Source organism: Mya arenaria, chromosome 4 (genome assembly GCF_026914265.1).
Source record: "Mya arenaria isolate MELC-2E11 chromosome 4, ASM2691426v1".
Taxonomy (NCBI): domain Eukaryota; kingdom Metazoa; phylum Mollusca; class Bivalvia; order Myida; family Myidae; genus Mya; species Mya arenaria.
Window position 1 is genome coordinate 56358623 of NC_069125.1, and position 27258 is coordinate 56385880.

Genomic DNA, 27258 nt, shown 5'->3' on the forward strand with positions numbered 1-27258 from the left:
CTCCAATTTATTTATTGCATCGTTAAATATAAAAGGTGTAAACAAGAAGAATCACATGATTATGCATATATATTGCCACTATTCCGTTTATAAATATGGACTCACTCCGTCATAATCACATTTAACAAAGAGATATCATACTTTTTTCAAACCTCTTTTTTACATACACATCACATATCACATAGCTTTAAAGAAATTTGTTCATGTTTAATACAGTGAGACATAAAAAAATGTATGTGCAATAAAAAAAAAACAATCAATAATAAAACCTCATCAAAAGTTCAAATTAGAGTTCCATTTGTAAATAGCATGTGACAAAAAATGCTCTTTTTTGTGGCATAAACAATACTATAAAATTATTTATGCTCAGATTTACAAAATCACGTTCAAATGAGTATAATTATGAAATTGCAACAAAGTTTTTTGGCAAGCACAGAGTCCCAGTTTAAGTACTGACCATTTGTATAATGCTTTAGTGAGTGTTTATAAATAGAGTTTTTTTCCCACTAAGTCTTTCACAACACGATTCCATAAAAATCAATATTTTGCTGATGCTTTCAGATCAAGTGCAGCATAAATACCACAAAATTATTGAAGGATAAAATATAGACAGGGAGACATAATAAATTACGAATCCCATGAAAACATTTCATTTTACAAACCAATGATGAGCAAAAACCCCACAGAATATTAGCCTACAACCTACAAGTGCAATTTATATTGATGTGCAGTAAGATATTTATGTTACTCAAGTTTTCCGTCTAATTTCGCACATGCTGAGCAAAACTAGCTTATGTTTACAGAAAGCGTGACTGATACTTGAAGGTGTTCAATTATAAAGCATGATTGATACTTGAACATATATGATTATAAGATAACATACACAGCTATTTCTAAACGACAAGTATGCCATAAAAAATAATATATTCAACAAAATACAATAAAAATGTCAAAGAAATTAATTCAATAATTGGTCTTTCTTTGACAAACTAACAAACATTATTTTTTGTGAGACACCGTGATACAATGTTAACTATCATTTGATAAAGAAAAAAGAAAATGTTACAAATACCACACAAAAATAAAAGTTACAAACCAAGACCTCAATGCAAGAGAAAACACACATAATGTATTGAATTCTGTATAATTAAAAAGTTAAGAGTTTTTCATAGCAAAATAAATGTGAATACATTTTTTCGTACTTGCGTCTAAAAATACTTTGAAATTTCCCCAATTTAGACCTGCTAAAAAAAACCCCTGAACACTACCAAAAACCCCCTGAATTTTCAGCCTTTCTGAACAAATCTCCCTGAATGGTCTCCAGAAAATATGGCATGTATGCACATTTGTTCTACATCAAAATATATTTGCAAATATTTCACTACATAAAAACAAGACCTACAAATGCTCAATGTAAAGTCACAAAACAAAGGGCTTTACATAAAAGAAAAGGTCTTTGACCCACGTCCATGATTTATACACCATTAAACAAGATTTTGATATGTCAATAAACAATGTTCCTATTTAAAAAACGTACAAGTGATATGACAATACCTGATATATCACTGTGGAGAATACAAGCACCATTCAGTAATGAAAAGAATTTTCCACGCAATTGTGAATAATAATTTTCCTGTAATATCTGATTTTACTCTGACAATTATTGATGCCTCACATCATAATCAAAGAAGCTAAAATTAACAAATAAATAAATAAAAGTTATTATTACTGATTGTATGAACAGCACCAAACAGGGGTAAAAATAATGTCCGTTTACACAATTATGTTCAAGATTCAGTCAACATCCCACATTTACTTTAATCTGTATATTGACTCTACAGTATATATTATGTACCTCCTATTATCGCTATATATACTAATAATAAGCGGGTAATGCTGAAACAGCATTAAAGCTGGATGTTTCATTCATAAAAATGTGATTTTGCAGCAAGATGGGTTTTTCAATGAAGCAAAAATTAACAGCTGCTGACCTCTCTATTTTTTATCCATGGTCCTAAATATCATCGATTCATGCTCGGAAATATCTTGAGTTTCTCGAAGACTTTCAAATTTATGAAGGAAAAAGATGCTTTGACACAAAATTTTGTCTAAATACTAGTATTTTATTTAGGGACCTAATTTTTGACCCAAGATGACACAAATTCACATTGGCCTTCACAGATATCATGTTAACAAATATTCTGAGCTTCATGAAGATTGTATTTCCACTGTTGAAATTATGAGTGGATTTTTTCTTAATTTTACCTAGTGACATGGTTCTTTGACTCGAGATGACCCATCTTCACACTGGTCCTAAAATCTTCACACTAGTCCTAAATATATTGCTGCGAAATAATCTGACCAAGTTTCATAAAGATCAGATAAGAAAAACTAAAAATCCGCCTACAATTGCTTTGATTTTTTTATAGCGAGTGTACAATAGGATTGATAATTTTTTAGTTCAAAGTCAGATAAAAACCATGTATTTAACAGAAACACTAACATAAAATCATAAATTACTAGTACTCCAAAATGTTTTTATAGCGCAACAGTATAGTATTAAATCAGTACCATCATTCAACAATTAGCATCCGATAATTGATAAAAAATTATGTCGTTTTTAAGTTGGTTCAAATTAAAGGATAAACTGGTCTACAAGCCAATCAGCATTGGGACAAGAGTTTCTGCCAGGAAATGCTCTAGTACAGGCCTCTGAGCTCAACATGGTCACTTTTTGGCCTGCATTATACTGTCACACCTTCAAGCTGCATGGCAAGCATACAGCTGGCTAAGTTTCCATGGATAAACACAGGCTCAAGCTAACACGTAACAGCCATTTCTGTAATGAAAGGAGAATATTAAAGAAAATTAAAAATCCACACACATATTAATTACGAATATTTTCCAAAATGCTTTAAGATGAGAAGCTTTAAAGGGTTCAATTTGTTAAAGTATTTTTTTACTTTATTTAAAACTGGTGCATAAAAACAATAAGAAAGGATAATAACTTAAATAATACTGCACCCAGAGTTAAAGTTACTGTGCACTGCACTTCTACCCAATGTGATCTATCTGTATATGAAGTTTGAAGTCAATATCTCAAATACTTTTCATGTTATGTTCAAGACAAGAATGCCCAGAGGCACACACACACACACACACACACAAGCACACACCACACCTTTCGGCGGGGATAAAATTGTGCGAGTATTTTTTAATTTCCTTTTAATAAAGGGACAGCCCCCCTGGAAATACATCTGGTTGTTCATAATTACAATCTCAAAAATTTCCTGCCTCAATCATGATGAACATACATACCCGGTAGTCTAAAGGGCGTCTTATTGCAACATTTGAAATGGTTCTGTTTGTATGTTTTTGTATTCCTCCTGATTATACGGACACATCTTTAGGTGTTCCTGTATGGCAGCCCCTGCCCCCTTCAGATCCCATTCAATAACAGGAGTGAAACCAGTGCTGAACTGCCATTTCTGAAAAATAGGTTTGCACAATATGTTAAGCAGGATACACAATTAACAAAACCAATCAAAGATAAGTACTTCAGAGGTTAAAGACAGTTATATCAGTGTTCAACAATTTCTCCATGGCAGTTAGGGCTTTTTTACCCTTCGTTGCCGTAGCCAATACCCTTCCTCCCCTTAGGGCATGTTTTTTTCACCCCCAAACAAAAATGAAATTCCCTATTTTCGATTTAAATATCTTTTTATTTTTTATATATTTAAATGAGAATCTCTGATAAATTAAATGGTTTCTGAGGGGTTTATTTACTTCTTTTATTATATGTTGTTCCATTTGTTCTCAAAATGTTTGAAAAAGTCCTGAAAACACATATTTTGTCTCACAAAAAGGGCTAGGGTGTCTGTTCCATAACTAGGAAAAAAGCCCTTGCAGTGCACTGCACAAAAACTGAAACGAAATGGTAAAATGATACCCGTTTCATTTAAAATTCTAAATACTTTCCCGACAAAAAACAACACATCCTGACAGACAAACATAAGAGGGAATGATTCTTGTGTACATGCTTATATGTTAATACATGTTACTGCTATTAACATGATTACCAGATACCTTTTGAAACTTAAAATTACCATAATATTCAATACCTTGTAAGCCACATCCCAGTGAAAACTAGAGCCACTATCTGAGGCTGTTTTCTCCCACACCAGGGTGACAATGCCTTTCTCATCCAGGAGACTGCAACAAACGCTCTGTATAAGCTTGCAAGTCATTGACATATGTTGCAGACTGAAACCATCCAGATGACGGGCAATGTTTTGCAACACTTCAAAAGGAAGATCGACTAAGGAGTGCTGATATTCATCAACATATTCATTAGCACCAAATTTAACTGGAGACACGTCGCGAGATACAGATCGATATCGTGGTATAACATGAACAGAAGCATCACATTTATACGAGGTGTGAATCTCGGGAGTAGCTTCTCGTAAAAGCTTTCTTCCAAAAACTGTTCTGATATCCTCTTCATTGGTGAGCTGGCCATTACAGTGATCCTTGTCAGGCACATACTCCTCACTAAAACTGAGACCAAAACTGTTCAATACTGGGCTGTGAACAATACTACCACTAGGGGACTTTGGAACAAGTCTTTGAAAGGCAAAGGTGCATCCGAGATATGCTAAAGGACATCTTTGCTCAAACCAATTATTCAAATTGCACTGAATATCACAGTGAAAGTTTTTCACATGCCATGGGTATTCATCTCTTCTAAACTCTCTTCCACATAAAAATGTAAACATCTTCATTGGTTTTGGCTGATATGATGAAATAAACTGCATTGTTAAATCCAGTCCCAATATTTCATAAAGCTTTTTCTCCATACCATACAACTCCAACATATCATCATCTTCACTACTTCCATTAGCACTACATGAATTGTCAAACATGGAGTCATTTACATGATGACCTCTATCACATATGGATGTGTTTTTCATATCCTCAGTAATTTGTTCAACATTTTTCTCTTCTTTATCTAATTTATCATACTTGAGTTTTGAAATTTCAGCTAATCTTTTCAGGCCTTGCTTTCCAGTTGCATAATCCAGGGCTCTTGTGAGACTCTCAGTAGCCTGTCTGGAGGCAGCATAGAGATTTCTTTCTTCACTTGATTGCATACCAGATAGTTGATTGACAATGGTACTCTGTAAGCCAGGTGGGGACTGATGTAGATCCCAGGGTGTTCCTGTTTCATCATCAGAAAGCATAGAGGTCTCGCTAGTTGGACTGTCTAAAACACTGGAGTGGGACTGGATTGGAACAGCAGGATAACATGGTGTCAATGAATTCCTCAATATACGTCTCGTCTTTTTTGGAGTTTTGCTAGATTCTATGAGCATTTTTTGGTCCCGCAAGGCAAATGCCACATCAAATTGACCACATTTTATATGAGGATGTTTAAAAGGCATTGGAGCCTTCCATCCCTTGTCCTGTGAATGCATTGGCCAGCGATTCCATTCTCTATTACAAATAATGACACTAGCTGGACATGTTGGCAGATGTGCAGATATCTTATCCCTAGTTAGTACAACTGGACAACCATTTATTTTATTGATACATGGCAGTTTTTCTTTCATGCAAACAAGCTTGTGTTCCTCACTCTTACACACATGAAATCTGAATCCACAGTCTGAACGACAATACACCAGACCGCATGACTGGCTGTTGTCCGGCTTGATGACACAGTTGATTTTAAAGCAGTTTTCACAATGTTCATGGACAGCCATGATGACAAAATGCTTGAGAAGTAACTGCTTGAGTTTCAGTCATCTGAAATACAATTATTCTTATATATTCTAGCATATATATTATCATTAAATGCAGTTTCTTCCAAAAAGAAAGTTTAAAACTTATAAGATTATAATTATTAATACATACACACTTTACATATCTGGCAGTTGAAACCTTAAACGAGGGTCAGTCGTAAAGTTCCAGGACTGTCCTAATAAAACTCGCGTTTATAATTAAATCGTTTAAATTAGGGATGCAAACGAATATTAGATCAAAGGTTTGGTATTCGAATGTCAAAATCGGTATTCGAATATTCGAAAAAAGAGTGCAAAAAAGAGAATAAAAACCTTTTGCCTACAACACTGTTTTTGTTGATAAAGTTCGCTTGTCTTGTTTTTACAACGATAGACCCCTAATGCCAGAGGTGTGAATGTGATGACAATACACTCAACATGCGCCATATGTCATTTAAGGACATATCATCGGGTACTATAAAGAGTTCCCCTAATGTTACAATAACTGTCTAGGAATTGGCTTTAACACCAATGTGCTGTCTTGGCTGAATATTAGTTGTGCAACGTAGCCTAAATCGCAGTTATGATATGAATACCATGTGCTACAATAATGTTGTGACATACATGTGCTTTAAACGGTTTTCCATGTTTCGTTACAATGTTCGAGCATTGAAATACAAATGTATATAATATAGCGTTTTAGGGTACATTTCCTATATCGTTCCCATAAGATGAGTCAAATCAACATTTGTTTTCGTTTTATTATTTTACTAGTTCCCGAGTTGGTTTGGGTTTTCCATAGCTATATTTAGTTAATTAAGAGGTCAATCTCAGAACGAGGCTGCTCAACCTATGGAAAGGCCCTCCTTTGGTGCAAACGCTCTTTGACTAGTAATCCAACTAATTTCACATTGTTTAGAAATATAAAGGCTACGGATTGAAATTATTCCGTATTTGTTTGTTTATAATGTATTGCCTTTTTTCTTCCTGATAATGAGAAAAAAATCAAAGGCTCATTTGGGGAAAATCGGTATCCGCCGCGTGTACTGGCTACGACAAGGTAGGGTAAAAATGCCCCGGCTATTACTTTAGCGAATAATTATAGTAATTAACTACATCTTCTAAAATATGTATTTTGGTAATCGAATATTCGACTGAAAGAATTACCGAATATTTGAATATCAGTTTTGGCATTTGTTTGCATCCCTAGTTTAAATACTCAGTGATATTAAAATCTGACACGTTATAGTTATGGATACAAAAAATATGTTTTTATTTAAATTTATTAATGTTGTTTAGGTGTTACGGAACAGTTTGAAATCTTACATACTTAGAAACAAAACATAAATGTATTTTCTATCGAATCTTTAATAATTTGGTGCGTAAGTGTTATAAACGCCATATCAGTTATAACAATTGAGAAATCACAAGTTGTGTATCGCTACCCCTCAACAGTTGCAATGAAAAAAATACAGACGTCATTTCGTACCGAGCAACGTGCAGGGATAATGTTTTGAGCAAGTGCAGGAATGACTCCTACAGAAACGTTTAAATTTATGGAAAAGGACCCTAATAAGGTCAGCCGAACACTAGTCTTTGAATAGCATCGGCGCATCCCCGACAGCAGAGATGAACTAAAAGACAAGAACCCAAGAGCTGGTCAGCAAACATTCAGCAAAATTCTGCCGTAACATGTTAAATTTCGGTTGACGAAATAGCATCCACCATGGATTTGAGCCATGGAACAATTAAAAATGAATAAAATTCAGCATATTAAATGTAATGTTTCTTCGATATTGTCATTATAAATAAACTGTGATTAAGTGAAAATGTCAAAAATGTTAAATGGATTTTTAATGAAATTATTCCAGATAATGTGCCGGGACTTTACCAATGGCATACGGAAGAAGCGTCCATGTGCCGATTAAGAGAATTTGATTTTTCACCAGGACAACGGGCAAAGTCATCAGGCCGAGGATACACTAATGACAATTGCCTTCCTTGGATATAAGCGTCTGCAGCATCCTCCATACAGTCCATACCTGGCCCCCATGGATTTTGCGTTGTTCCCTATGTTAAAGGGTGAGCTTCGAGGCAGAAACTGGCAATTGCTGCACGGATGCATATCCGGGGATACGATGTATTTGTCTACCTTACTTTTGTATTTTTGGGGGTTTTAAAGTTAAAAGTCTCCATATCATAAGCAGAGTCCGAAAACTTTACGACCTTGACCCTCGTATTACTTCAATTAAACACAATTTCTAACATTTTCCAAGCTCTTCATAGACTGATTCAATATGCTCGAATTACCCATAGCATACTTATTTAACTATATAATTACTTATTTAACTTTATAATATTGTGGACAAATTTGATTGTTTGCAAAATTGCTTTGTTCTGTTTTAAGTTTAATATATCATGTCATTTGAATCGCAATGACTATAATTTTCGAAGTTTAGTACATGTAATGTTTTTGTATAAACTTTCACAAGTAGATACATATATTATAACATGAACATATTGCGACAGATCTAACCATGGGTAGAACATATTACCAGTAGTGTTCACACTTGATGTGTAAATAACTCCCAAATAATATTGAACAACTGTGCACGTATGAAAAACTCTTGATTTCCTGCATGCAAAATACCATGCTTTTGAGTCCAGAGTGTACTCATTTAAAAGTCCCTGAAAACCATATGTAACAAAAGTGTGGGTTTCTGCCGCCACACATTATAATTACATGTTTTTTAAATGGCCAAACTTAAGTCTAAATACATGCCATATTTTCTGGAGACCATTCAGGGGGATTTGTTTAGAAAGGCTGAAAAGTCAGGGGGATTTTGGTAGTATTCAGGGGGGATTTTTTAGCAGGTCCAAGTTGGCAAAATTTCAAATTATTTGTAGACGCAAGTACAAAAAAAATGTACTCACATCTATTTTGATATGAAAACCTTAAACTATTTCATTATACAGAATTTCTCATATTCTTATGATACAGTGCAATGTCATACTGTAATGCACTTGCAGAACAAAATGTCATTGGAATGATATGTTTTTGAGACAATTAAATTAAATATCCCTTCCTCCAATTCTTTTAAAAAAATTCTGCTTAATACTATGCTTATGACATCAGCTATGATGAAGTTCAGACAATAAGAGAATGGAATAAATATTATTTATTTCTTCCTTTTCCAAAAGAGTAATATTTCTTTGCCTTCGATCATTATTTCAAATTAATTGATCCCTTGTTGTAAGTTTCCTTTTGGCATTTATCAAACCTTTTTTTAGACAGTTATTTCAACCTTGTGGAGTTGTTTCTTAACATTCAGTTTTACTCACATACTGTGGTTTCACTTTGTCATTATTACCTGATGTGAAATCTTCTAAAAATAATAAATATCATTCCCCCCCCCCCCGGGGGATATGGCATGTATGAGTCTGGTACTAGTCTAGCCAACCTAAACAGACATTAATTATTAGAGTTTTTTGTCAATCAGATTCAGATATACATATATATGGGTTCATTTATATACTCAAAAGTGTTAAGTTGTTATCGTTAATGATATGGCTGGAAGCAACATTAGTATCTAGTTAAAGATTATTAGATTTTAATAAAACTCAGATACTGTCAGAAACTGATTGTACTATCGACAATCGGTTACTTGAGTTGAGCAGTATATCGATAGTCAAATTGGAACCGATTCCCACCACAACACTACTGAAGACTGAACAGCTGAAAGAGTGTTGAGCCTAACTAGGCTGTAATAATAATAACAACCTTTAATACATTGTAACCCCAGGTGCTCGAAACAAACTTTTTTAATGTTCTATATGTGCTATATACTATAATAAGATATATCTGAATATACATATATAGGCCGATTTTGTAAAAAAATTGATTATGTGACTAGCGCCTGTGATACTGTAAGTGTAATAAACTTTTTTCTGAACATTTTTTATCTTATAAGAACTATTAAAGATCTATGGAAAAAAAAGTAAGTGTAATTATGTTCTATAATAAAATATAATTTCTTAACAACCGGATAAAGTTTCTTGTCGTAATTTACCTGTTAATCAGTCAATAACATTTCAAGATGAATAATCAACAATCTGTCCTTCCATCAATTCCGGAAGTTCATGACCGGTGCGGATAACTGTGTCTCTCTTGATGAGAATGATCCCACCTGGGCACAGCGATGGCCGAAAAACTGATTAACCGTTTATTGCTTTGGCTGGGTTTTTTGTTGAGAACGTGAGTTTTGTGGAGAAAACACATTTTACATGCAGGAAAAAATACTCAGTTTATTAAACCATACTTTGCTTCTGTGTGGCTCTCAGAAAACTGTTTTATTGGAGTTATTTCGCAGGCTACTTTTCATTTCGCTTTTTGTTATCGAAGTGCCAAAGGTGCGAACGTGCTGCGGAAATCAATATCATCAAAATTGCTTTGTCTTTTCAATTTTACTTACTAAAATGTTACGCGTTGAAATGTTAACGTTTTGGATATACAGTATTGTAATGTTTGTAACCGTGATACATGCACGTAGCCATTGTCAGTTAGGCGACGATATATGCTTCGGTGGCCCGCGGTATTTTTAAATGCATATTTGTTTTTTTTTGTTTTGTTTTTAAAAAACCCAACACTTTTGTTGTTTAATTCATATTGTCGCAAGCATAAACACAATTAAAATGCATCAAATACAGCACATCATTGATAAACGGTTGTTATTAATGGTTTAATTTAACAATAGCAAAAGCCGGTTAAAATGATGGGCGTACCCGGTTTTACATGTAATTATGTACACGTGATCATGTTTATGTATTATAACTTGAAGTAAATTGTATTAACTTCAGATGGACCTTGGTTACGTCGAAGAAGTGAACACAGCCACAATCAAACAATGAATCTGCAGCGGGAAGCGCTAAGCAATGGCTTAGAGACTCTCCGGCTCTCAGGGCAGTACACAGACTTCACAATTGTTGCTGACAACATGAAGGTGTTTCCCTGTCACAAGGCGGTCCTCGCTGCCACCTCACCGTTCTTTCAAACGATGTTCAGCAGCGATATGCAGGTACTCTTAACTAGCTGAATGAACTTTCAATGATTCATGAAATCTGACATTTAACCAAACACTTACAGTGAACATTCAGCACGCCCTATCAAGCTAGTCCGTATCATCATAGTAGCATATGTTGCGTTATACCTTTACAGACACCTTTTTTTACAATACTATCTTAATTTTCAGTAACATTTTTATCAGAAACATATTTATTTCCTAAAGAAATTATTTCGAATGTGTTCGATTGCTGACTTGTTTTCCCCCAAGAAAATGCACTTAATCAGGCTGGGAACTGTCAGGTAAAAATTAAGTGCAGTTCCGTTACTTTAAACATGATCGAAATATTAAAAGGAATAATACGAAAGGACGCTTTTCTGAAGAGCTGTATCACGTCTTGTTCGGTGTCTGGTTTCGACCACAGCCTTGGCGTTTACACACCGAACTCGACGTCACGCTCATGATACAGGACGTCCGCCTGAAAAGCGTCCTGTTATAATAGGATGTGTGTATAAATATTCCTTGTGATTATATTGAACATGTTCAATTTTAATAGGAAGCGATGTCCAACTCAGCCAATCTGCCCTTTACTGAAGAAACAACCGAACGCCTCCTGCAGTTCATTTACACAGGACGCCGAGACGTCATCAAGACTGAGTCAGTTCCAGAATTATTCCACGCTGCAAACTTTCTACAACTCAGCACGCTGTCTGTCGAATGTGAAGATTTTCTCTCTCGTGGCATCAGCCCTGAAATCAGTCTGGAAATCTGGCAAATTGCAAAGTTATTTGAAATACATCAAATAGCAGAGGCAGCTAAATCAATTGTTATTCAGAATTTTGGAATGTTCATCACGACTGATGCGATCGGGCAGGTTGCTTTTGGGCGGTTTAAAGATTTGTTGGGTGAAGTATTTCTCAATTGCAGTGGAACTGTAAAGTGTACAGCGGGATGGGTCTGGTTTATTGCGCAGGAAGAACCATCAGAGCAGGATGCACGATCATTGATATCTGTTTTACTAAAGGCACAAAACGTGGAGAACAAGGATATTCTCGGTGCGACGTTGCAAACTGATGATAGCGATTCAGCGTTGGGGAATGTGAACAGCGACATTGTTAAAGAAAGGAAAAGAATGTGGGATGGGGCGTGCGAGTTTTATTTTATCAAAGAGTCTCAGCCCACAATCATTACAGGTCAGATGGGTGAAACTGGAAGAGTGTCCGAGCTTTGTGAGTGGTTAGTGGTGGTTGGAGGTGCAAATCGTGAAAAGGGTAGTTTAACAGTCCTGAATTATATGAAACAAAATTGGTATTCAGTAGATAATGCTCCTCCGACTGACCTTGGTTACAGATACGCAATATGTGCGCGTGGCAGTTTGCTCTACCTCAGTGGAGGTACTAAGCCAAAACAGTTCTTGTTCTTTGACGAAGAACAAGGTCGTTGGGAAAGGCTTAATGATCTCCCTGTAGGTAGAGAGCAACATACAATGGTGACGGTTGGTCAAGATATCTTTGTGTTGTCAGGGATTTCAAGAGAAGAACCAGAGGCGAACTGCAGCGTTTATAAATACAGCACTTCAACTATGCAATGGCATAAGGACCATGGCACTATCTCCTTTTCTGTGGCAGGAGCAAGGTCTGTTGTTATTCGAAGGATAATATATCTTCTTGGGGGTTGCGCTGTCTCGCAGAACTCCAGTAAACCAGCGAATTTGCCATGTGATAAAATCCAGTGTTTTGACACATCCTCGTCGATAAGTTGGAACTTTCAAATATCTTTGCCGGTACCTGCTAAGTGTAACACATTTTCCGCTGTAGTTGTTAACGATATCACGTTTGTAGTCCATAAAGGTGAAGTTTATCAAATTTGTGAAAAAACAAAGCATGAAAAAGTATGTGAAAAAGTATGCAAAATTCCTAACACGCCAATGAAGGGTTTTGCCGTCGCGGCATTCGGTGACAAGCTGGTTGTTTTTGGTGGGGAGGACGGAAACTTTGAGGAGACCAGGCGCGTGCTGCAGTTCGACACGAGCACAAACACAGCTGCAGAATTACCAATGAAGTTGCCAATTGGAATGAGCAACTTCTGTTATACAAAAATAATGGTGCCCGATTCCTGGTCATTAACGGAGATGTCATGAGGCTTTAAAGTCTAAGAGTACACATGTCTTATGCCGAGTGATAGCGTTGGTGTGATAACTTAAAGTATAAGCGTGCACTTGTCCTATGCCACGGGCAGTGGTGACGTTTGTGCCGTTGTGTCACAACGGTGATCAAAATTATCCGAGTACAATTAACGTCAGAACCTCGAACTCGATTATATTGAGGAGGTACAATCATACTACTACTGTAATATGTTTTTTATCAGCAAATAATAAGGTTGATAGCCATTGAAAATATGTATATATATTAAATTGTGTATGTTTTCCTCTTCAATAATCACGTGTTCAGAGAAAAAGCAACATATTATTAGATTGTATATTGACAGGCGGGCGAGTGTTCATCAATGATCAGTTTCATGCATTGGAGGATTTTCTGACCTGTCGCCTTGCAGAAAAAAATGTCTTGCCTATGCTACTGGCAGTAGTGGTTTCTTGTAACTGATACATAGTTTGACCTTCACACGCACATATATATATGCAAGGTAATTTGAGAGTGAAGCAGTAGTAACCTTGACAAGTTTTTCTCAGTATTCCTAGTTTTCTGCTTGAAAAATTCCTCGTTATCTCCTAGTTTTTTTCCAGATGTATTGCTAGAGAGGGCCACACTATCGGATCCATTTGTGGTTTAAAAAGGTAAATGTCGTTTTCGAGAGACAAATTTTCTTGCATTTCCGATTGCCACATTCCGAGCAGAACATGCCTATCAATTCATATCGGGTTTGGTTTCTTTCGAATATATCAAAAGGTATGACCATTTCTGCCAGGGTCATGGCCAATACTTACAAGTCTCAAGTTGACAATGCGCGATGTTCGTTACCAGTGTCGTGCGACCTCGGAGTTCGCTTCTTAAAGAATTCTTGAACAAGTGTTTGTACCCTTTCTCTTATAGCCCTGGGAGCGGTCTAGTACCTTTTGTTATCAACGGTTAGATTCTCAATGAAACGTTTCAGACCTTTGTCGAACTTCCTATGGCAAGCATGCTGAATCATATGCATAATGCCATACATTTACTCGCTTCCGACCATCGACTGTATACGCGTTAACTTGTGAGCAACTTGTCGGGTCAAATTCACTATGAATATCTACCAATACATGAAACAATGAACTTGAATGCCTTAATTCTTCCGAAAGGTCTCCCAATTTTCCCCGTCAAGGCCCCGATAAAGTTGAATCAATACTTTTTCGAAGCAGGACGCATTAGATCGACATTTACAATTTCTCAACCGACCGGTCAGAGTATCACTGATCGTAAATGATGCAGAATGAACAATATAATACCTTTCATACGACATTTATTCCACAAATATACTAAATAAAACCAGCATCCAACATGGACAAAATTTGGCTGCACGTGATTTAAATACGGATAATGAACAACTTCTCAAAAACTGAGACTAAAACAATGGTAAAATTAATGATATGATCACATGATAAAAAGTAGGTCTCTAAGAATCTTTATTTTCTTCTGTTTGATCGGTGTCCTCTTTGGCGTCCTCAGTCTTCGTCTTCTTTGTTGGACTGGATTCCTCATTGTCAGCCTCCTCCTCGTCTAACGATCTCTTCTCCGCGTCTGAAATGTATCAAGTCAGAAAAGTTTAAATGGTATTTGATAGTACATTGCTTGATTACAATACTGTACAATTTATTCGAGGCGTGTGATGATCGAACTTGCTCATCGCCACGAAATAATATACACCAACGACGACTATAAAACTCTTAATGCAATGTCAACAGGGACATTTTTAACAAGAATAAGGATGGCATGGCGACCTGACAGAGGAAAGGTAATGGTTGCACTTCATATGGTCTCGCCAATGTTATTCCTTCAAGGACTACACAAGATAAAAGATGTCATACTGTTTCCGATTAATGACTGAATTTCAGCAAACTATACAACATATTGCTGGTATTTAACAATATTTAGACATCTTCAAATTCCTCATTCGAGTTCACTTTTACGTCATAATGACGAGGTCTAGCGATACAACTGCAACAAAACGTCATCAAACATTTCTAGATTATTTTTTTTTACTTTTTGAATTTAGTGAACTGTTTTACAACACCATCCACAGGGCACTGAAGTTCCATCAGTATTGTAATGTTTTTCAAAAGACACCCACCAGTTGATTCTGTGGCATTCTGGTTCACATTTTCTTCATCTTTTTGACTTGAGCCATTCTCCTCCTTTGTTTCTGTGGATTCAGCCTCGGCAGTGTCCTCTTGCTCCTAAATGTGCAAAAAGATGTGTTGTTCAACTAGACCAGATAGAAATTCAGAGTTTATTCTTATAATTCGAGTCAAAAAGGTCGACAAACCCACATGACTTCAATGTGAAATATCACAAACCAAAACCACATAATTCTACATTATGTGTAATAATAAACTTTTTTACCTGTAACACATAACCTTCCAAATTGATAGAAACTAGCTAAAAACAAATTTAGAATACTTCTATCTTATTCACTGAAATACCGTGAATTATATCATATTAATAATATTAAAATCCGTAAACATGCAATGAAAACTTCAACAAAAAAATATATTATCAAGTCTAAACATCTCACGAATCTTTTCGCACTTGTGTCATCAACTCTCAACTATGCCCTCAACAAATTGCAACTACCTTTATCGATAAATCGAGATTCCGATCAGATATGATCAGTTTTAGTTTCAACAAAGAGTTAATTCGATAAACAATTACCTTCTCTGCCTCTTCAACGGCTCTCTTAACATCCTCGACTGTTTTAGTTTTAATTTCTGGAGTTTCAGTAGTTTCCTTCGATTCCGTGACAGTCTGAACTTCTTCCCTGGAAAGTAAAATTAAGTATTACTTCCGCTTTTGTTGTCGTCTGCAGCACATCATGCAGACGCTTTGTTTTATACGGTAGAGTTCCCGACTTAATAATTTAAAAACCCACTCAGAAGTATAAAACAATGCAAGCACGTAAAAAATATAACGACGCCATCATCCTTTTGACAACCTAAATGTATCCAATATCCTCAATCTCATTATGATTGTGACCTACATAAGATTCGCTGAAAGCGGAAACAAAGAAAACAATCAGCGTGCATCTTAATTTGACGTGAAATGCCGCATTATCATAAACAATAAGAATATTTGAACAATCGTACACGTACTATGGAAACATTGGCATATTAAGATGAAAAACATACTTTTCAGAAGGCATCTTTGATCCGGTTATTAATAAATAAGCCTTTCAAACAAAAACGTGCGTCAGTTTTCCCTCTTGAACAGACGACTGAACTTCCCGCCGATACGCTAAATATTCCTGACGTCACAGAGGAAAATGGTATGATTTCATTGGCTTATAAAAATAAACCTCCGGTAGTGGTGGCGCTTTAATCACGTGATGCAAATATGGCAGCCGTTGTGTTTACAGATTTGACTATTTTGACACAGGTGAAACTTTTGAACATTTAAGTGATTAAAACAAAATAAAACTATAACATTAGTTGCCCAATATAGCACATTAAGGAACATATTGATTAATAAATAAATATGACATTATGACTGATTCTCATAAAGTCGGTATCTCGTGGTAGAGCATGCCTGAAATATTCTAGGTGGAGGGGAGGGTACCTTGAGGCATGAGCAGTTAAGTTATTTGTTTTGAGCTCATAAATTATTTGCTTTACATCAAATATCACATCAAATAATAACAGAGATAGACAAACATGCTTTTGGCTTACAGTTGACCAGTCCCTTGATGTAAATGATTGCAATTCAGTTAATACTTATTACAAAGCTAAGTCCAAGGGAAACAGTTGTTGAAATAAGCACACGCCCTGCACTGGTAAAATGCTTTCTGGGCTTATGCAAATTCTAGATTTTATATAGCAGGGCTTGTTCAAAAATGTAATGCCAAGTATAACTTTAAGAATCCGGGCTATTTTCAATGACTGCGGTAAGGGTCTTACTGCAAAAATTAAACAAAATGGCATAATTATCGCACTGGAATAGGTCTACAATTGTATATATCATATGAGGCCACTTTATGATAAATGTAGATGGATAGCCCACTTTGGTAGTCTGTCTGTGTCCTTGAAAATCACTTTTTAATAAAGGTCTTAGTTAAATGTCATAAATTGAAATGATCTTAGTGTCAAAGATTCATTTTTTCACTACTTAACTTTCATGACAAATAAGCCCTGTTCCAAGGTGCGTATCCAGAAATTAATGTCATAGGGTGCATAACTTAAGGGCCCAACCTTTAAACATCCTCCCTTAGAACTTAAATTTAAATTGTTGAAAAAATTGACAGTGGGGTTAACATGTATAGGTGTACTCGACTACGAAAATCTTAACAATTTTAAGTCTAATGTGGTGCATTTACTTACTTTTTCTCTGATGTTGCCATAAAAAGTAATCTTGGACATTAATGGTGTGTGCGCTTGCTGGGCCACCCTTAATCCGCTAGTGGTTTGATTATGTAAACACAACAGTTGTGGACATGAATTTATATATCAAATTATTGAAACTTCCTTGAATTGAGACTGTTTGGCAATATGTTTAAAGAACAATAATAGGAAGTGTTTATTATGGCCTCCAGCAATGTAAATAAGGAGCTCTGTGTTTTGCAAGAAGTGGTGTATCAACGAGCCAAACATTTATCTGTGGGGGCAATGTTACTAGGTCCTATGAGACCCTGCTTTTTGGAGGCATTACCCAAGCTATGTCCTAATGTTTTTGGAATAATTGCAGCATCAATATGTTGGCCTTGTGCTCAATGAAGATCTTGATAAGCCGAATAGGCACTACCTCCAATCGTCCAATTGACATCATATAAGACATATTGATAGTAGTTGCAGCATATTCAGTTGTCCTTTTTTAAAGGAGGCTACCACCCCCCCCCCCCCCCCCCCCCCAACTGGCTAAGGAATCTCCCGCTGTCTTAAGTTCACTATATCACTATATGCCCACCCCCTGCCAACCATGGCCAGGGGTAAAGCTTTCACTCTTTCCTTCATAAAAGAGTGGTGACATTGGCAGCTCTTAGCTATCCCATTGCTGTAAAACTTAGAGTAAAAAGGCATGGATATATATATATATGAGGCTTTGTTTAGAGAAGTATAAAGGTGTATCTATGATGGAAAGAGTTAAATAAATGGTGCATTCTGGAAGCAAGTTTAATATTGGTCACAGGTGCATAACTGTGGTTTGAAATATAAGATGTGTTACATTTTCAAATCATTATTAAATAGAAAAAAAAACCATCCAGGCATCCATACCAGTATGACATGGCATTCTGTAGTTCATTTCTTAAAAATAAACATAAAATAGTTGGAAAACAGGAAATTATTTATTTTTGCCCATTTAGTCATACAGACAATATTATTGTGTGATTTTGACACACTTAGGTGAAGTGTTTGCGGTTAAATATAACAAGCCTCTTTATTCAAAGTAGTATTTTACAGCATTATAAAAAATTCAAGCCGTTTGGTTTTTGTATGAAGCTTGTCATTGTTTTTCAAAAAAGGGATATAATTATACAATTGTGTTGTTGTCAGCATTGTGCCAAAACGCTAACCTCGGTAATGTCACTTGGGATAATGAACACTTGGTTTGCTATGACCAAACACATATTACTAGCAAGTATAAGTAATTTTGCTAAAATATTTGTCAAAATGTGCCCCTTGATTAACTTAAGACATAGTTCAAAACTGCCTTTATTAACTTGCATGCTGGTGCAACCTAGCTCAGTTGGATGACTGACCCTATTTCAGTGAAAATCAAATGCTTATAAATCATAAACATCACAAACATGGTTAAAGGAACTCCTGCATAAGCTTTCACCAGGATGCTAATTTTTTCCATCTGATTCATTGATGATTTAATTAAGTTTGTTCCTGTGTATTTCTTCATTGACTTACAAGTGTTGGTATGTCAGTTTGAACTATTTGTGTTAACTTGTAAACCTTTTTATTTCACCCTAAATCTTTTATGTGTACCTACCCTTGCTCTTGCCTAGTAACATACTATTTAATAGTGCTACTAATTGATTCAGTTGTCAATAAACTGTTAGAACTGCATCTAGGTCAAAGAGTCTTGAAGAAGAAAGCCTATGGATTTTTGTAAATTTAGTATGAGACAGATATTAGCGATCAATACAGTTGCCACAGATTCCATTTAGCAGTTTTGCCAATGTTTGCTCTGTGATGATTTACATGTAACAAGAAACCACTGTAATATTATGATCAATGTTTGTCCATTTCAATCACCTTAAAATTCTTAAACCTATTTAAATGTTTGGATATTTTTTTTGTGAAAAAGGCGACAAACAATATGAATATTTTAGAATTCCTTAAGACAGAAACATCTTCAAGTGGGGCATCATATTTCACTTCCTTATGTAAAACCATACCACAAATAAGCATGCATATGTTAGCTAGATCCTCCAACTGATAACTATGATGAGAGTACACTGATACAATACACAAAGATTTGAAAGCTTGTACTTCTAAGATTTCGCTTGTTTTTGCTGAAATATGTTAATATTTCAGTATTTACTGGTAGATGTTTTCCTGTTGTTTTGTATGTGTGACTCAGTATTTCTGTAAATGATGAATCAGGTTGATGGGCGTTACTTCTTTATAGATAGAGTGGTTTACAGACTCTAGATTTAATTAATCAAGATATCTAAATATCATCGAATTGGATATCTGTTATAAATATTTGAAATGAGATTCAATAGATAAAGACGCTCCATATTTAAATCGTTTCACTTCATATGTTAATTGTTGCCCAAGATTTTGATATCATACACAGATGATTATCTACCTATGAAGATGTGAAAGTTTATTTTGTTAACAGTCATTTACATCATGTACTACAACTATCAAACTACATAGTATCGATTGTCATGCCTGGAGGGAAAAATATTTGATAATGGCCAATAGGTGAAAAGGCGGGAAATAAACCCAGTGGTGGAGCACAAAGGCTTTGTTCATCAATGAATGGATGGTGCTCCTTACAACCCGCTAAACTCTGCCCTATGACTGTGTAGAGGTTTTGAATTGATGAAATAGTTTATTGAGCTCACAAAGTTAAATTCAACTCTAAACTATGTCTTTAAACCTGCACTAAATAAACCTTTTGGGCAGCTTAATTATGGCTTGATGTGTTTTGGCCATCTTTCTGTATTTGTAGTCTATTTCAAAAAGTTACAGATGAATATAAATGAATTTAATATAATAATATTTCAATCATCGTGGTTTATATGAAAAACCTCTTCTTGTAAAATTCAATTTCCGAACATACGGATCAATGTACACGTTAAATAAATACACTTACTTCATGTAATCATTCAGATTGTAAAACTGTCAACAAAACAGTCAATCATTCTGTTAAAGTAATGATTATTATGAATTTTATTGCAGTTTTAAAGAGTGGTTGTCATTATTGCATAAATTGTGTTGTCCCCAGTAATTGATTTGTCTCCATCTTTCAATGGGGGTTTGTTATGTGTCCAGGCTCTGTCACACCAAGTAATGTGACCATTATGGTTGACAGTTGAATGCCCATAGCATTTCATGGACAAGCACATGGAGTTTCCACTAGTTTGCAATAAACATGTATAGACAGTAGTGGAATATACTGGTACTTGCATTATCCCATAATGCTGAAGCCATCGATTTTCATGAGTTTCAGATACCCTGGTATCTTTGAAAGCAGACTAGGTAATTGAATATGGTACACTACAAGTACAAGTACCTGTTAAACCACTTGTCAATCTTTGTTACCTTTCATTGAGGAGCTTGTGCCTGGTGCCACTTGCCATACTATTACATCATATCTGTGATGTCATCTTACATCATCAATAAGTGGTGTGGCCACACATAGCAAGATAGGGCTTTTGATAGGGTTGTTTGTTTTCAAAGAGCTAATAAATCAATAAGTCGGATCAATTGACAGACTGGCCAGGTGGCCCCCTGCTGTAGACAGACAGCAAATACTGTGGATGTTGTTTCTTTCTTTGTTTCCCTTGCTGTGGGCTCTTTTGTTTGTTTAGTACTGAAGGAATGGGCATCAATATGCCAAATTTAATGTCTGTTAGAGAGTACCACTACCTGCATGCATTTAAACCTTTTGCTCCATGTTGAATTTTATTGACAGTACTGTATTAATATTAAAAATACAGAAATAATCTATTGAGCATGATATCCTTCAGTGTACTAATTACTGTTTTTTTTCTTAATTTGAATATGAAAGTATTTTTTTAAGATGTCCAGGCACCTTAATAATTTTTACTAAAAGATGAAACAAGCAAAACAGTAAATTTCTTCTATAAGTAGTAAATACTATAAGTCCTATATCAAAGTCATGAAGTGTTCATACATGTTGTCATGGTGATATAGGAATTGATTTGTTAACTGGCACCTTTGATGCAACATTTCCCTGGAATTAATAGGAGTTAAGGGATGTTTTTCTGCCAAGGGCTAATTAGTTTTATCACCTACCTGGTAAATGGGGGAGTGCCTCAGTTTTAAATCTGGGTGAAATAGATCACAGACAATTATTTGTTCTGGTTGTATTTCAATCTTGACTAGTAGATTTATTTCTCATCGATCTTTCTAGTAAGAAAATAAATAATATTAGTGATATGGATTGAACATTGATGTCAATAACTATGTACAAAATAGTATTTAAGAAAAACATGAGGAATTTTAATTTTTAAAAAAATGAATGAAATATTGTTATAATTCATAACTCATGAAAGCCATGAAGTGCTGAATCCAATGACAGAACATTGCTTACATAATACATTCCGAAATGCAGCAATACTTGTGCCAATATAACATAATAGATGGATTTTTAACGGAATTATATAACAATATCAATATAATAGCAAATATGACATTATCAGTATAACACCAAAAAATGCTTTTATCAATATAATAGAGAAGCATTTAGTAGTGCTGCATAGTAGCTACCTTGCAAATTATACCATTATAGAGTGAAGCTCTGGGAACTCTTCACCAATTTCATTTCTCATTTATTATTCAAACCAATCTTTATGGTGGTTAATTTTAGAATTTCTAGGATGTTTAATAATGAATAAAACTATTTATGCATTAATCTCTTGCAGGCCCCATCAAAAGACGTTGTACTCAGAACATGCCAGTGGGGATTTCTGTACAGAGACAGGCAGAAAGTTCCAGAGTCAGTCCTCAATAACCTAGTTCAAGAATATGGCGTCACCATGGATCAAGCTAGAAAGGTATTGAATTGGGCTAGGGGAAGCAACTCTGATTGATAGATACTAAATGTATTCACAATATTTAACTTCCTTCATAAATTTTGTGAATATTTTATAACCACACAGGTAAAACATTTTGCAGCTTGACTGCATCGTAATCATGTTTTAATTCATAATTGTATAAAATCCCCTTTTTATCTAAAAATATACTTGTGTGTAATAAAGTAGTCCGTTTATTGGAAAATTGCATGTCACCTAATGTACAGTACAAGGGAGAGAAGTATTACTAATAATTTGATTGATATGTACAGAATTGCTGTTCTTGTATACCTGCAGTTGTTGACTGCTGCTGGAGCCCTCATGAAGAATGCAGTGTTCCAGGGATCCACAGATCCGGCAGACCTCATTAGGCTATTCCCAAGTGGGTGGAACATTTGTTTTCCTATTGTGTTCACTGTGGATGAACATTATTAGTACATCTTGAATACATTAATTTAAACCTGTTTATTGAAACCAGTCTAAGTCCTCTGCTTTACCTAAGGAAATAGGGAATAAGACAGACACACTTAATGAAATGATTTGTGTAACCAACTTAATGTCATAATATGAAATATGTTAAAGGTCAACAAGTGCAGTAAGATTTCCACTTCATTAAAATTGTTTTCAATTATCCGTAATTCAATATTACTCTGGGAATTATCAAATCAAGCTTAAAATTGAAGAAAACGAATTATTTCCTGTTATGACTTAGGTAGTACCAATAAGGTTCTCTATGAATAGGACTCCTGTTTGATTTAAAATTAGTTGCGTGAGCAGTATTTATAAATAGAATTTCACAGAAGTAATAAACAAGAGTGGTTATTTTAGGCGATTTCCATACAAGTTTGCGAGACCTCCTGGCAAAGATCATCATACAGAATATGGCTACTTGGAAAGCCCAGGCCATAAATAACCAAGGTTTGTGTGTTTATATTTCATGTACTCATTTTTTATACTGGCTTGTCTAGTTTGCATAAGCAATGTTTAATAAGCTTTTAGCTTGACTACTCAGAGGACAAGAAGAGCTTCTACTTGCCCTGGTGTGTTTTTGTTCAACAAGTGGATATGTTTGGTCATATCACAAAAGCGTTAATACATTTTGACTTGAAACAAGTGTTCAGGGCCATAAGAAAATTTAGTTTAACAATGTATGATTCTCAATGCATTTTTTGTCCCTGATTGACTTAAAAAGGTTGGTAAGAGCCTTAGGGCATGTTTGGACTTTCGGTCATATCTCAAAAATGTTAATGCATATTAAGGAGATCAATTAATCTGATCCCCACAATACAAGTTATGGCCCATATGGTTATTCGTTATTTGACATGCATTTCATCAATCATGCATAATCATCAGTTATTACGCTAGGCCTGCTGTCTTTTATAACCGTATCTCGGAAATCGCATTGGCAGATCGACATAACATTTCTAACTTTAAGCGAATTAATGCACGGACGGGCGTATCAACCCCAGCGCGGTTAGAACTGTGGTGGTCACCGACCTAATTTACATTAACATTTACATCGGAAATACCTGATAAGCAATCTGCTCTAATTGCTACGGACTGCGTTCTGCATATTTATTAGCTTGCCATAAATAGCGCTTAAATGAGTCTTCAGTACATGTTATGTGGTTAATATAGTATGAAAAAGCTGCGATTTGCGTAATATAACGCAATTGATATATATTTTGATATCAGTGAGTTACAGAACGCAAAATCGAAAAGCAGAATCTGCAAATAGTTGCAAAATGAATGCATACTGAATCCAATAAACACATGTATTGTATACCTGTGTTTAGATTTTGCTTCGGCCGAGGACCAATAATATCTACATGTACATTGTAGTTAAGAATAGAATGTGACTCATCACATTCCGACAGGTTTATTCGCCGGTAACAAACTCTGAGAAGTCATTAAAAGACGGAAAAATATGGATCGTATTATGATGCAATTAAACGCTAATTAGGCGTAAGATATCAAACCATAATGTTTTAAATGAAATTATGATACTTCATTTTATCCTACAACCATTTTTTTTCATAAGTATAATTTCTTTGTTTTAAATTGCCTAAATTGGCTATTACTTGACATATTCTATTGAGATTGTTAGTTTTTAATTGTGTTTGTAAAATGTGTGTCGCATAAAACTATTCTCTCGTGTAAGTACATGCTAACAACCTTTTAAGCATTACTAAATGAATATTATACACTTTTACAATTCAAATCAAACCGCGTAAAGCGTTGTCAGGCTATCAACCTGCTACAATTTTTGTCATAGTCATGTAATGCCGAATGGAACGGAAAGTGTGTGAATATTTCTTACTTTGTCACAGTAATTTTAGTCCAATATCGTTAGTATGTAGCATAATACATATGCATATTTAAAAACACAACTGATATAAATCTGTTAATTTTGTCCAGGAGTGACATATGTTGAGGGTATTATTAAGATACATGTACATAAAGCATACAGGGAAGAAATAGTATGTGGGTGATTTGACCCAGAGGTATATGGCATTGTAGAACAAAGTCTTAATCATAAACCTTATTAATATGTCCAATGCATTTTGTTGGGATGCATTTGGTTAAGCTAGCATACCCAGTTAGAAAATTAAAAACGCCTCAAGTCAAGTTTGGTGTGTAGAGTAGATTTTACTAAAAATTCCTTAATGCTTTATCCGTGGCAGTGCATTGTTTATGAAACAAAAGCTCCAGATAAGGTTTATATGGTACTGAGTATTACACCATACCTTATAAGTAACTATTTGACGTATTCCACATTTCAAGTGACTTATACTTCATGATCTCATTGAGAATCAACATTAAACTCGAAGGAAATTATGAGCGAGCATATACTATCTTTAGATGTTTATGTTAATAAATATGTTTAACAATAACATGAAACGTTGCAGGCCGAAAGCCATTCAACGCTTTAAGCGCTTTGATATATATTTATCTCATAGACAAAGCTGCATAAGACAGCTACAGCTCTACGTTTCTTGGTTACAGTTTATATTTCTGTGATGTTTCATTAAAATCCTTTGAGATTTTGCATGGACTATAAAAAAAATTGAAGGGCCACAATTCCATGAAAAAATACCTTAATGGAACATGCCAATGTGAATGTCACTGCGTGTGAGGCTTGATACTTATCATTCCTGTGATTTCCCATCAAAATCCTGCCAGTAGTTTAGAGATTTCACGCGGTCAAACTTTGTGACATCCATCTCGACAGACAGATGGCCAGTGCAACATCAAAATGTTCCCTATGCCTGTGTGAGGGGAGAGACATAATTACAAACATTTAATACGCATGTGTATGTATGTTATAAATTAATGTTTCAGTTTCTCTACCGAGGATGGTTGACTTTGACTGGCGAGTGGATATCAAGACATCTTCTGACTCCATTGCAAGAATGTCTGTGCCCACATGTATACTGCAAATGAAGGTACAGTCTGCATGAGTGGCCTTGAAAAAACCACATACCTTTTTCTGTCTTATAATAGATAGCATAAACCTTCGCAGTGCCATCTCTTGGGATCAAATCAACATTTGTTTTAGTGGTGGGGGTGCATCATAAATGGACAAGAAAAAAAACACTTTGCCATTATTTTGTAAATGTTCAAGACATTCAAACAAAACATTGTGTTGTTATTAACAGTGACAATTCTTTTAAATGTATAGAATGGCTTCTCACTCCGGCTAAAATATTTGGTGAGCTATGCCCCTCACATGTCAGTGAATTCAATAATCGTTAAGCTCAAGCAACTGCATGCACTGTTATCGTTGTAATACATTTTATAACACTTTTTTATTTGCGTGTGAAAACAGTGAAATAGTTCTGTATCAGTTAAATTATATTAGAAATTACACCATATGCCAGCTGAATTGAGAGATTATCCTTTAAAAGGGCTTTGTTTATGAGTTATTCATGGAAAACATGTGGCTTTAAATAAGAATGACAAGCTACTCTGAATACATTCCAGGTGCAGGAGAACCCTCTACGTGTGGATCAGGTAGCTGACGTATCCACTGTCAATGTGGAACTGTCCAAGGAGACGCTCGACACCATGTTGGACGGACTGTCCAAGATACGGGACCAACTCTCATCTGTTGCCAACAGATAGTGTGAGCTTCTACACCAGAAGACAATGTGTTATTTATTAACCTCTGACCAGTGTGACAGTGTATAGTGCTTGTGAATGAAAGTATATTCCACAGATGCCAAAATAACGCAGTGGAATGTCATTACTCCTCATATCACTGCAGGAAAAGTTCATACATGTTAACACCTTTTTGATGGATGAAAAAATAATGCTATTTTTTTATGTAAATGTATAGATCAGTGCAATAAATTATATTCTAACATGATCTTTAAATAAACTGTCAATGATTGGACGAGGAGCAATTCTCATGGATAGAATAGAACGCTATATTGACCTGTCTATTTAAAGACAAGAAACAGTTTATCATAAAACGTCATAATAACGCAGGAAAAATAACTTCTAGACTGGAAAAAGTATCATATGACGTCATTATGATGCGGGGAAATTCACTTAATAGTTGAAATGATTTGGTTCACTCCTTGTCAAATCAAAGACAACAATTGCTGACCTAACCAAGGTAGTTCTGTATAATAAAATAAATATCTGGATGCCATTGTGGAGACTGTTAATGTTAACCCTCAAAAGTCGATGTTTAAAACATTTGATAATTAAGTCAATACAAAGTTATCAAAAATAATCAAATAAGTCGATATTACCTGGATGAAACAATATTATATAATAAAACAGTTATTTATAGTGATCGTGTTATGAGTGTGGTGAAACCATATTTACATTGAGCGAGACATAGTTGTCACAATGGCGGTTCTGTTTATGTGCATGCGTCTGTCCGGATTTAACAATATGTGGGCTTTATCTTGAACATGCATCATAGGATTTTCAAAAAACTTGCCATGAAGAGTCACCATGATCAGGGGCGTGTCATACACAAGACCAAATTC

General features: G+C 35.2%; 3 protein-coding genes across 6 annotated transcripts; 1 reads left to right on the forward strand and 2 right to left on the reverse strand.

The window, feature by feature from the left end:
* Positions 1 to 9950, reverse strand: LOC128230295 (F-box only protein 30-like). Its single transcript, XM_052942449.1, has 4 exons — positions 9848 to 9950; positions 4122 to 5802; positions 3319 to 3488; positions 1 to 2839 (listed from the first exon to the last, which is right to left on the reverse strand). Exons 2-3 carry the CDS (start codon positions 5757 to 5759, stop codon positions 3339 to 3341), a joined length of 1788 nt encoding a protein of 595 aa, XP_052798409.1. The 5' UTR covers positions 5760 to 5802; positions 9848 to 9950; the 3' UTR covers positions 1 to 2839; positions 3319 to 3338.
* LOC128230296 (COMM domain-containing protein 9-like) lies at positions 9941 to 27055 on the forward strand. Of its 4 annotated transcripts, XM_052942452.1 has the most exons (7): positions 9941 to 10032; positions 10635 to 10852; positions 22106 to 22237; positions 22553 to 22637; positions 23084 to 23173; positions 25598 to 25701; positions 26240 to 27055. In XM_052942452.1, the coding sequence occupies exons 2-7, from the start codon at positions 10682 to 10684 to the stop codon at positions 26378 to 26380; spliced, it is 723 nt and encodes a 240-aa protein (XP_052798412.1). In that variant the 5' UTR covers positions 9941 to 10032; positions 10635 to 10681; the 3' UTR covers positions 26381 to 27055. The 4 variants fall into 4 exon arrangements, with proteins under 4 accessions (XP_052798412.1, XP_052798410.1, XP_052798414.1 ...); XM_052942454.1 differs by lacking the exons at positions 9941 to 10032; positions 10635 to 10852 and adding an exon at positions 16304 to 16419; XM_052942453.1 differs by lacking the exons at positions 9941 to 10032; positions 10635 to 10852 and adding an exon at positions 18428 to 18551.
* Positions 14274 to 16301, reverse strand: LOC128230297 (uncharacterized). Its single transcript, XM_052942455.1, has 4 exons — positions 16173 to 16301; positions 15700 to 15805; positions 15119 to 15224; positions 14274 to 14568 (listed from the first exon to the last, which is right to left on the reverse strand). Exons 1-4 carry the CDS (start codon positions 16184 to 16186, stop codon positions 14444 to 14446), a joined length of 351 nt encoding a protein of 116 aa, XP_052798415.1. The 5' UTR covers positions 16187 to 16301; the 3' UTR covers positions 14274 to 14443.
* Positions 27056 to 27258: the final 203 nt, after the last annotated feature.

What these genes read in the sequence shown, in the direction of transcription:
- LOC128230295 (XM_052942449.1), bottom strand. Translation starts at nt 5,759, where the DNA reads ATGGCTGTCCATGAACATTGTGAAAACTGCTTTAAAATCAACTGTGTC. An exon ending in ACTGGGATGTGGCTTACAAG is followed by an intron (nt 3,489 to 4,121) that starts GTATTGAATATT and finishes CCTATTTTTCAG; the next exon opens with AAATGGCAGTTCAGCACTGG.
- LOC128230296 (XM_052942450.1), top strand. Translation starts at nt 10,682, where the DNA reads ATGAATCTGCAGCGGGAAGCGCTAAGCAATGGCTTAGAGACTCTCCGG. An exon ending in TGTTCAGCAGCGATATGCAG is followed by an intron (nt 10,853 to 11,393) that starts GTACTCTTAACT and finishes CAATTTTAATAG; the next exon opens with GAAGCGATGTCCAACTCAGC.
- LOC128230297 (XM_052942455.1), bottom strand. An exon ending in CCGTTGAAGAGGCAGAGAAG is followed by an intron (nt 15,225 to 15,699) that starts GTAATTGTTTAT and finishes TTGCACATTTAG; the next exon opens with GAGCAAGAGGACACTGCCGA. An exon ending in GAATGCCACAGAATCAACTG is followed by an intron (nt 14,569 to 15,118) that starts GTGGGTGTCTTT and finishes GATACATTTCAG; the next exon opens with ACGCGGAGAAGAGATCGTTA.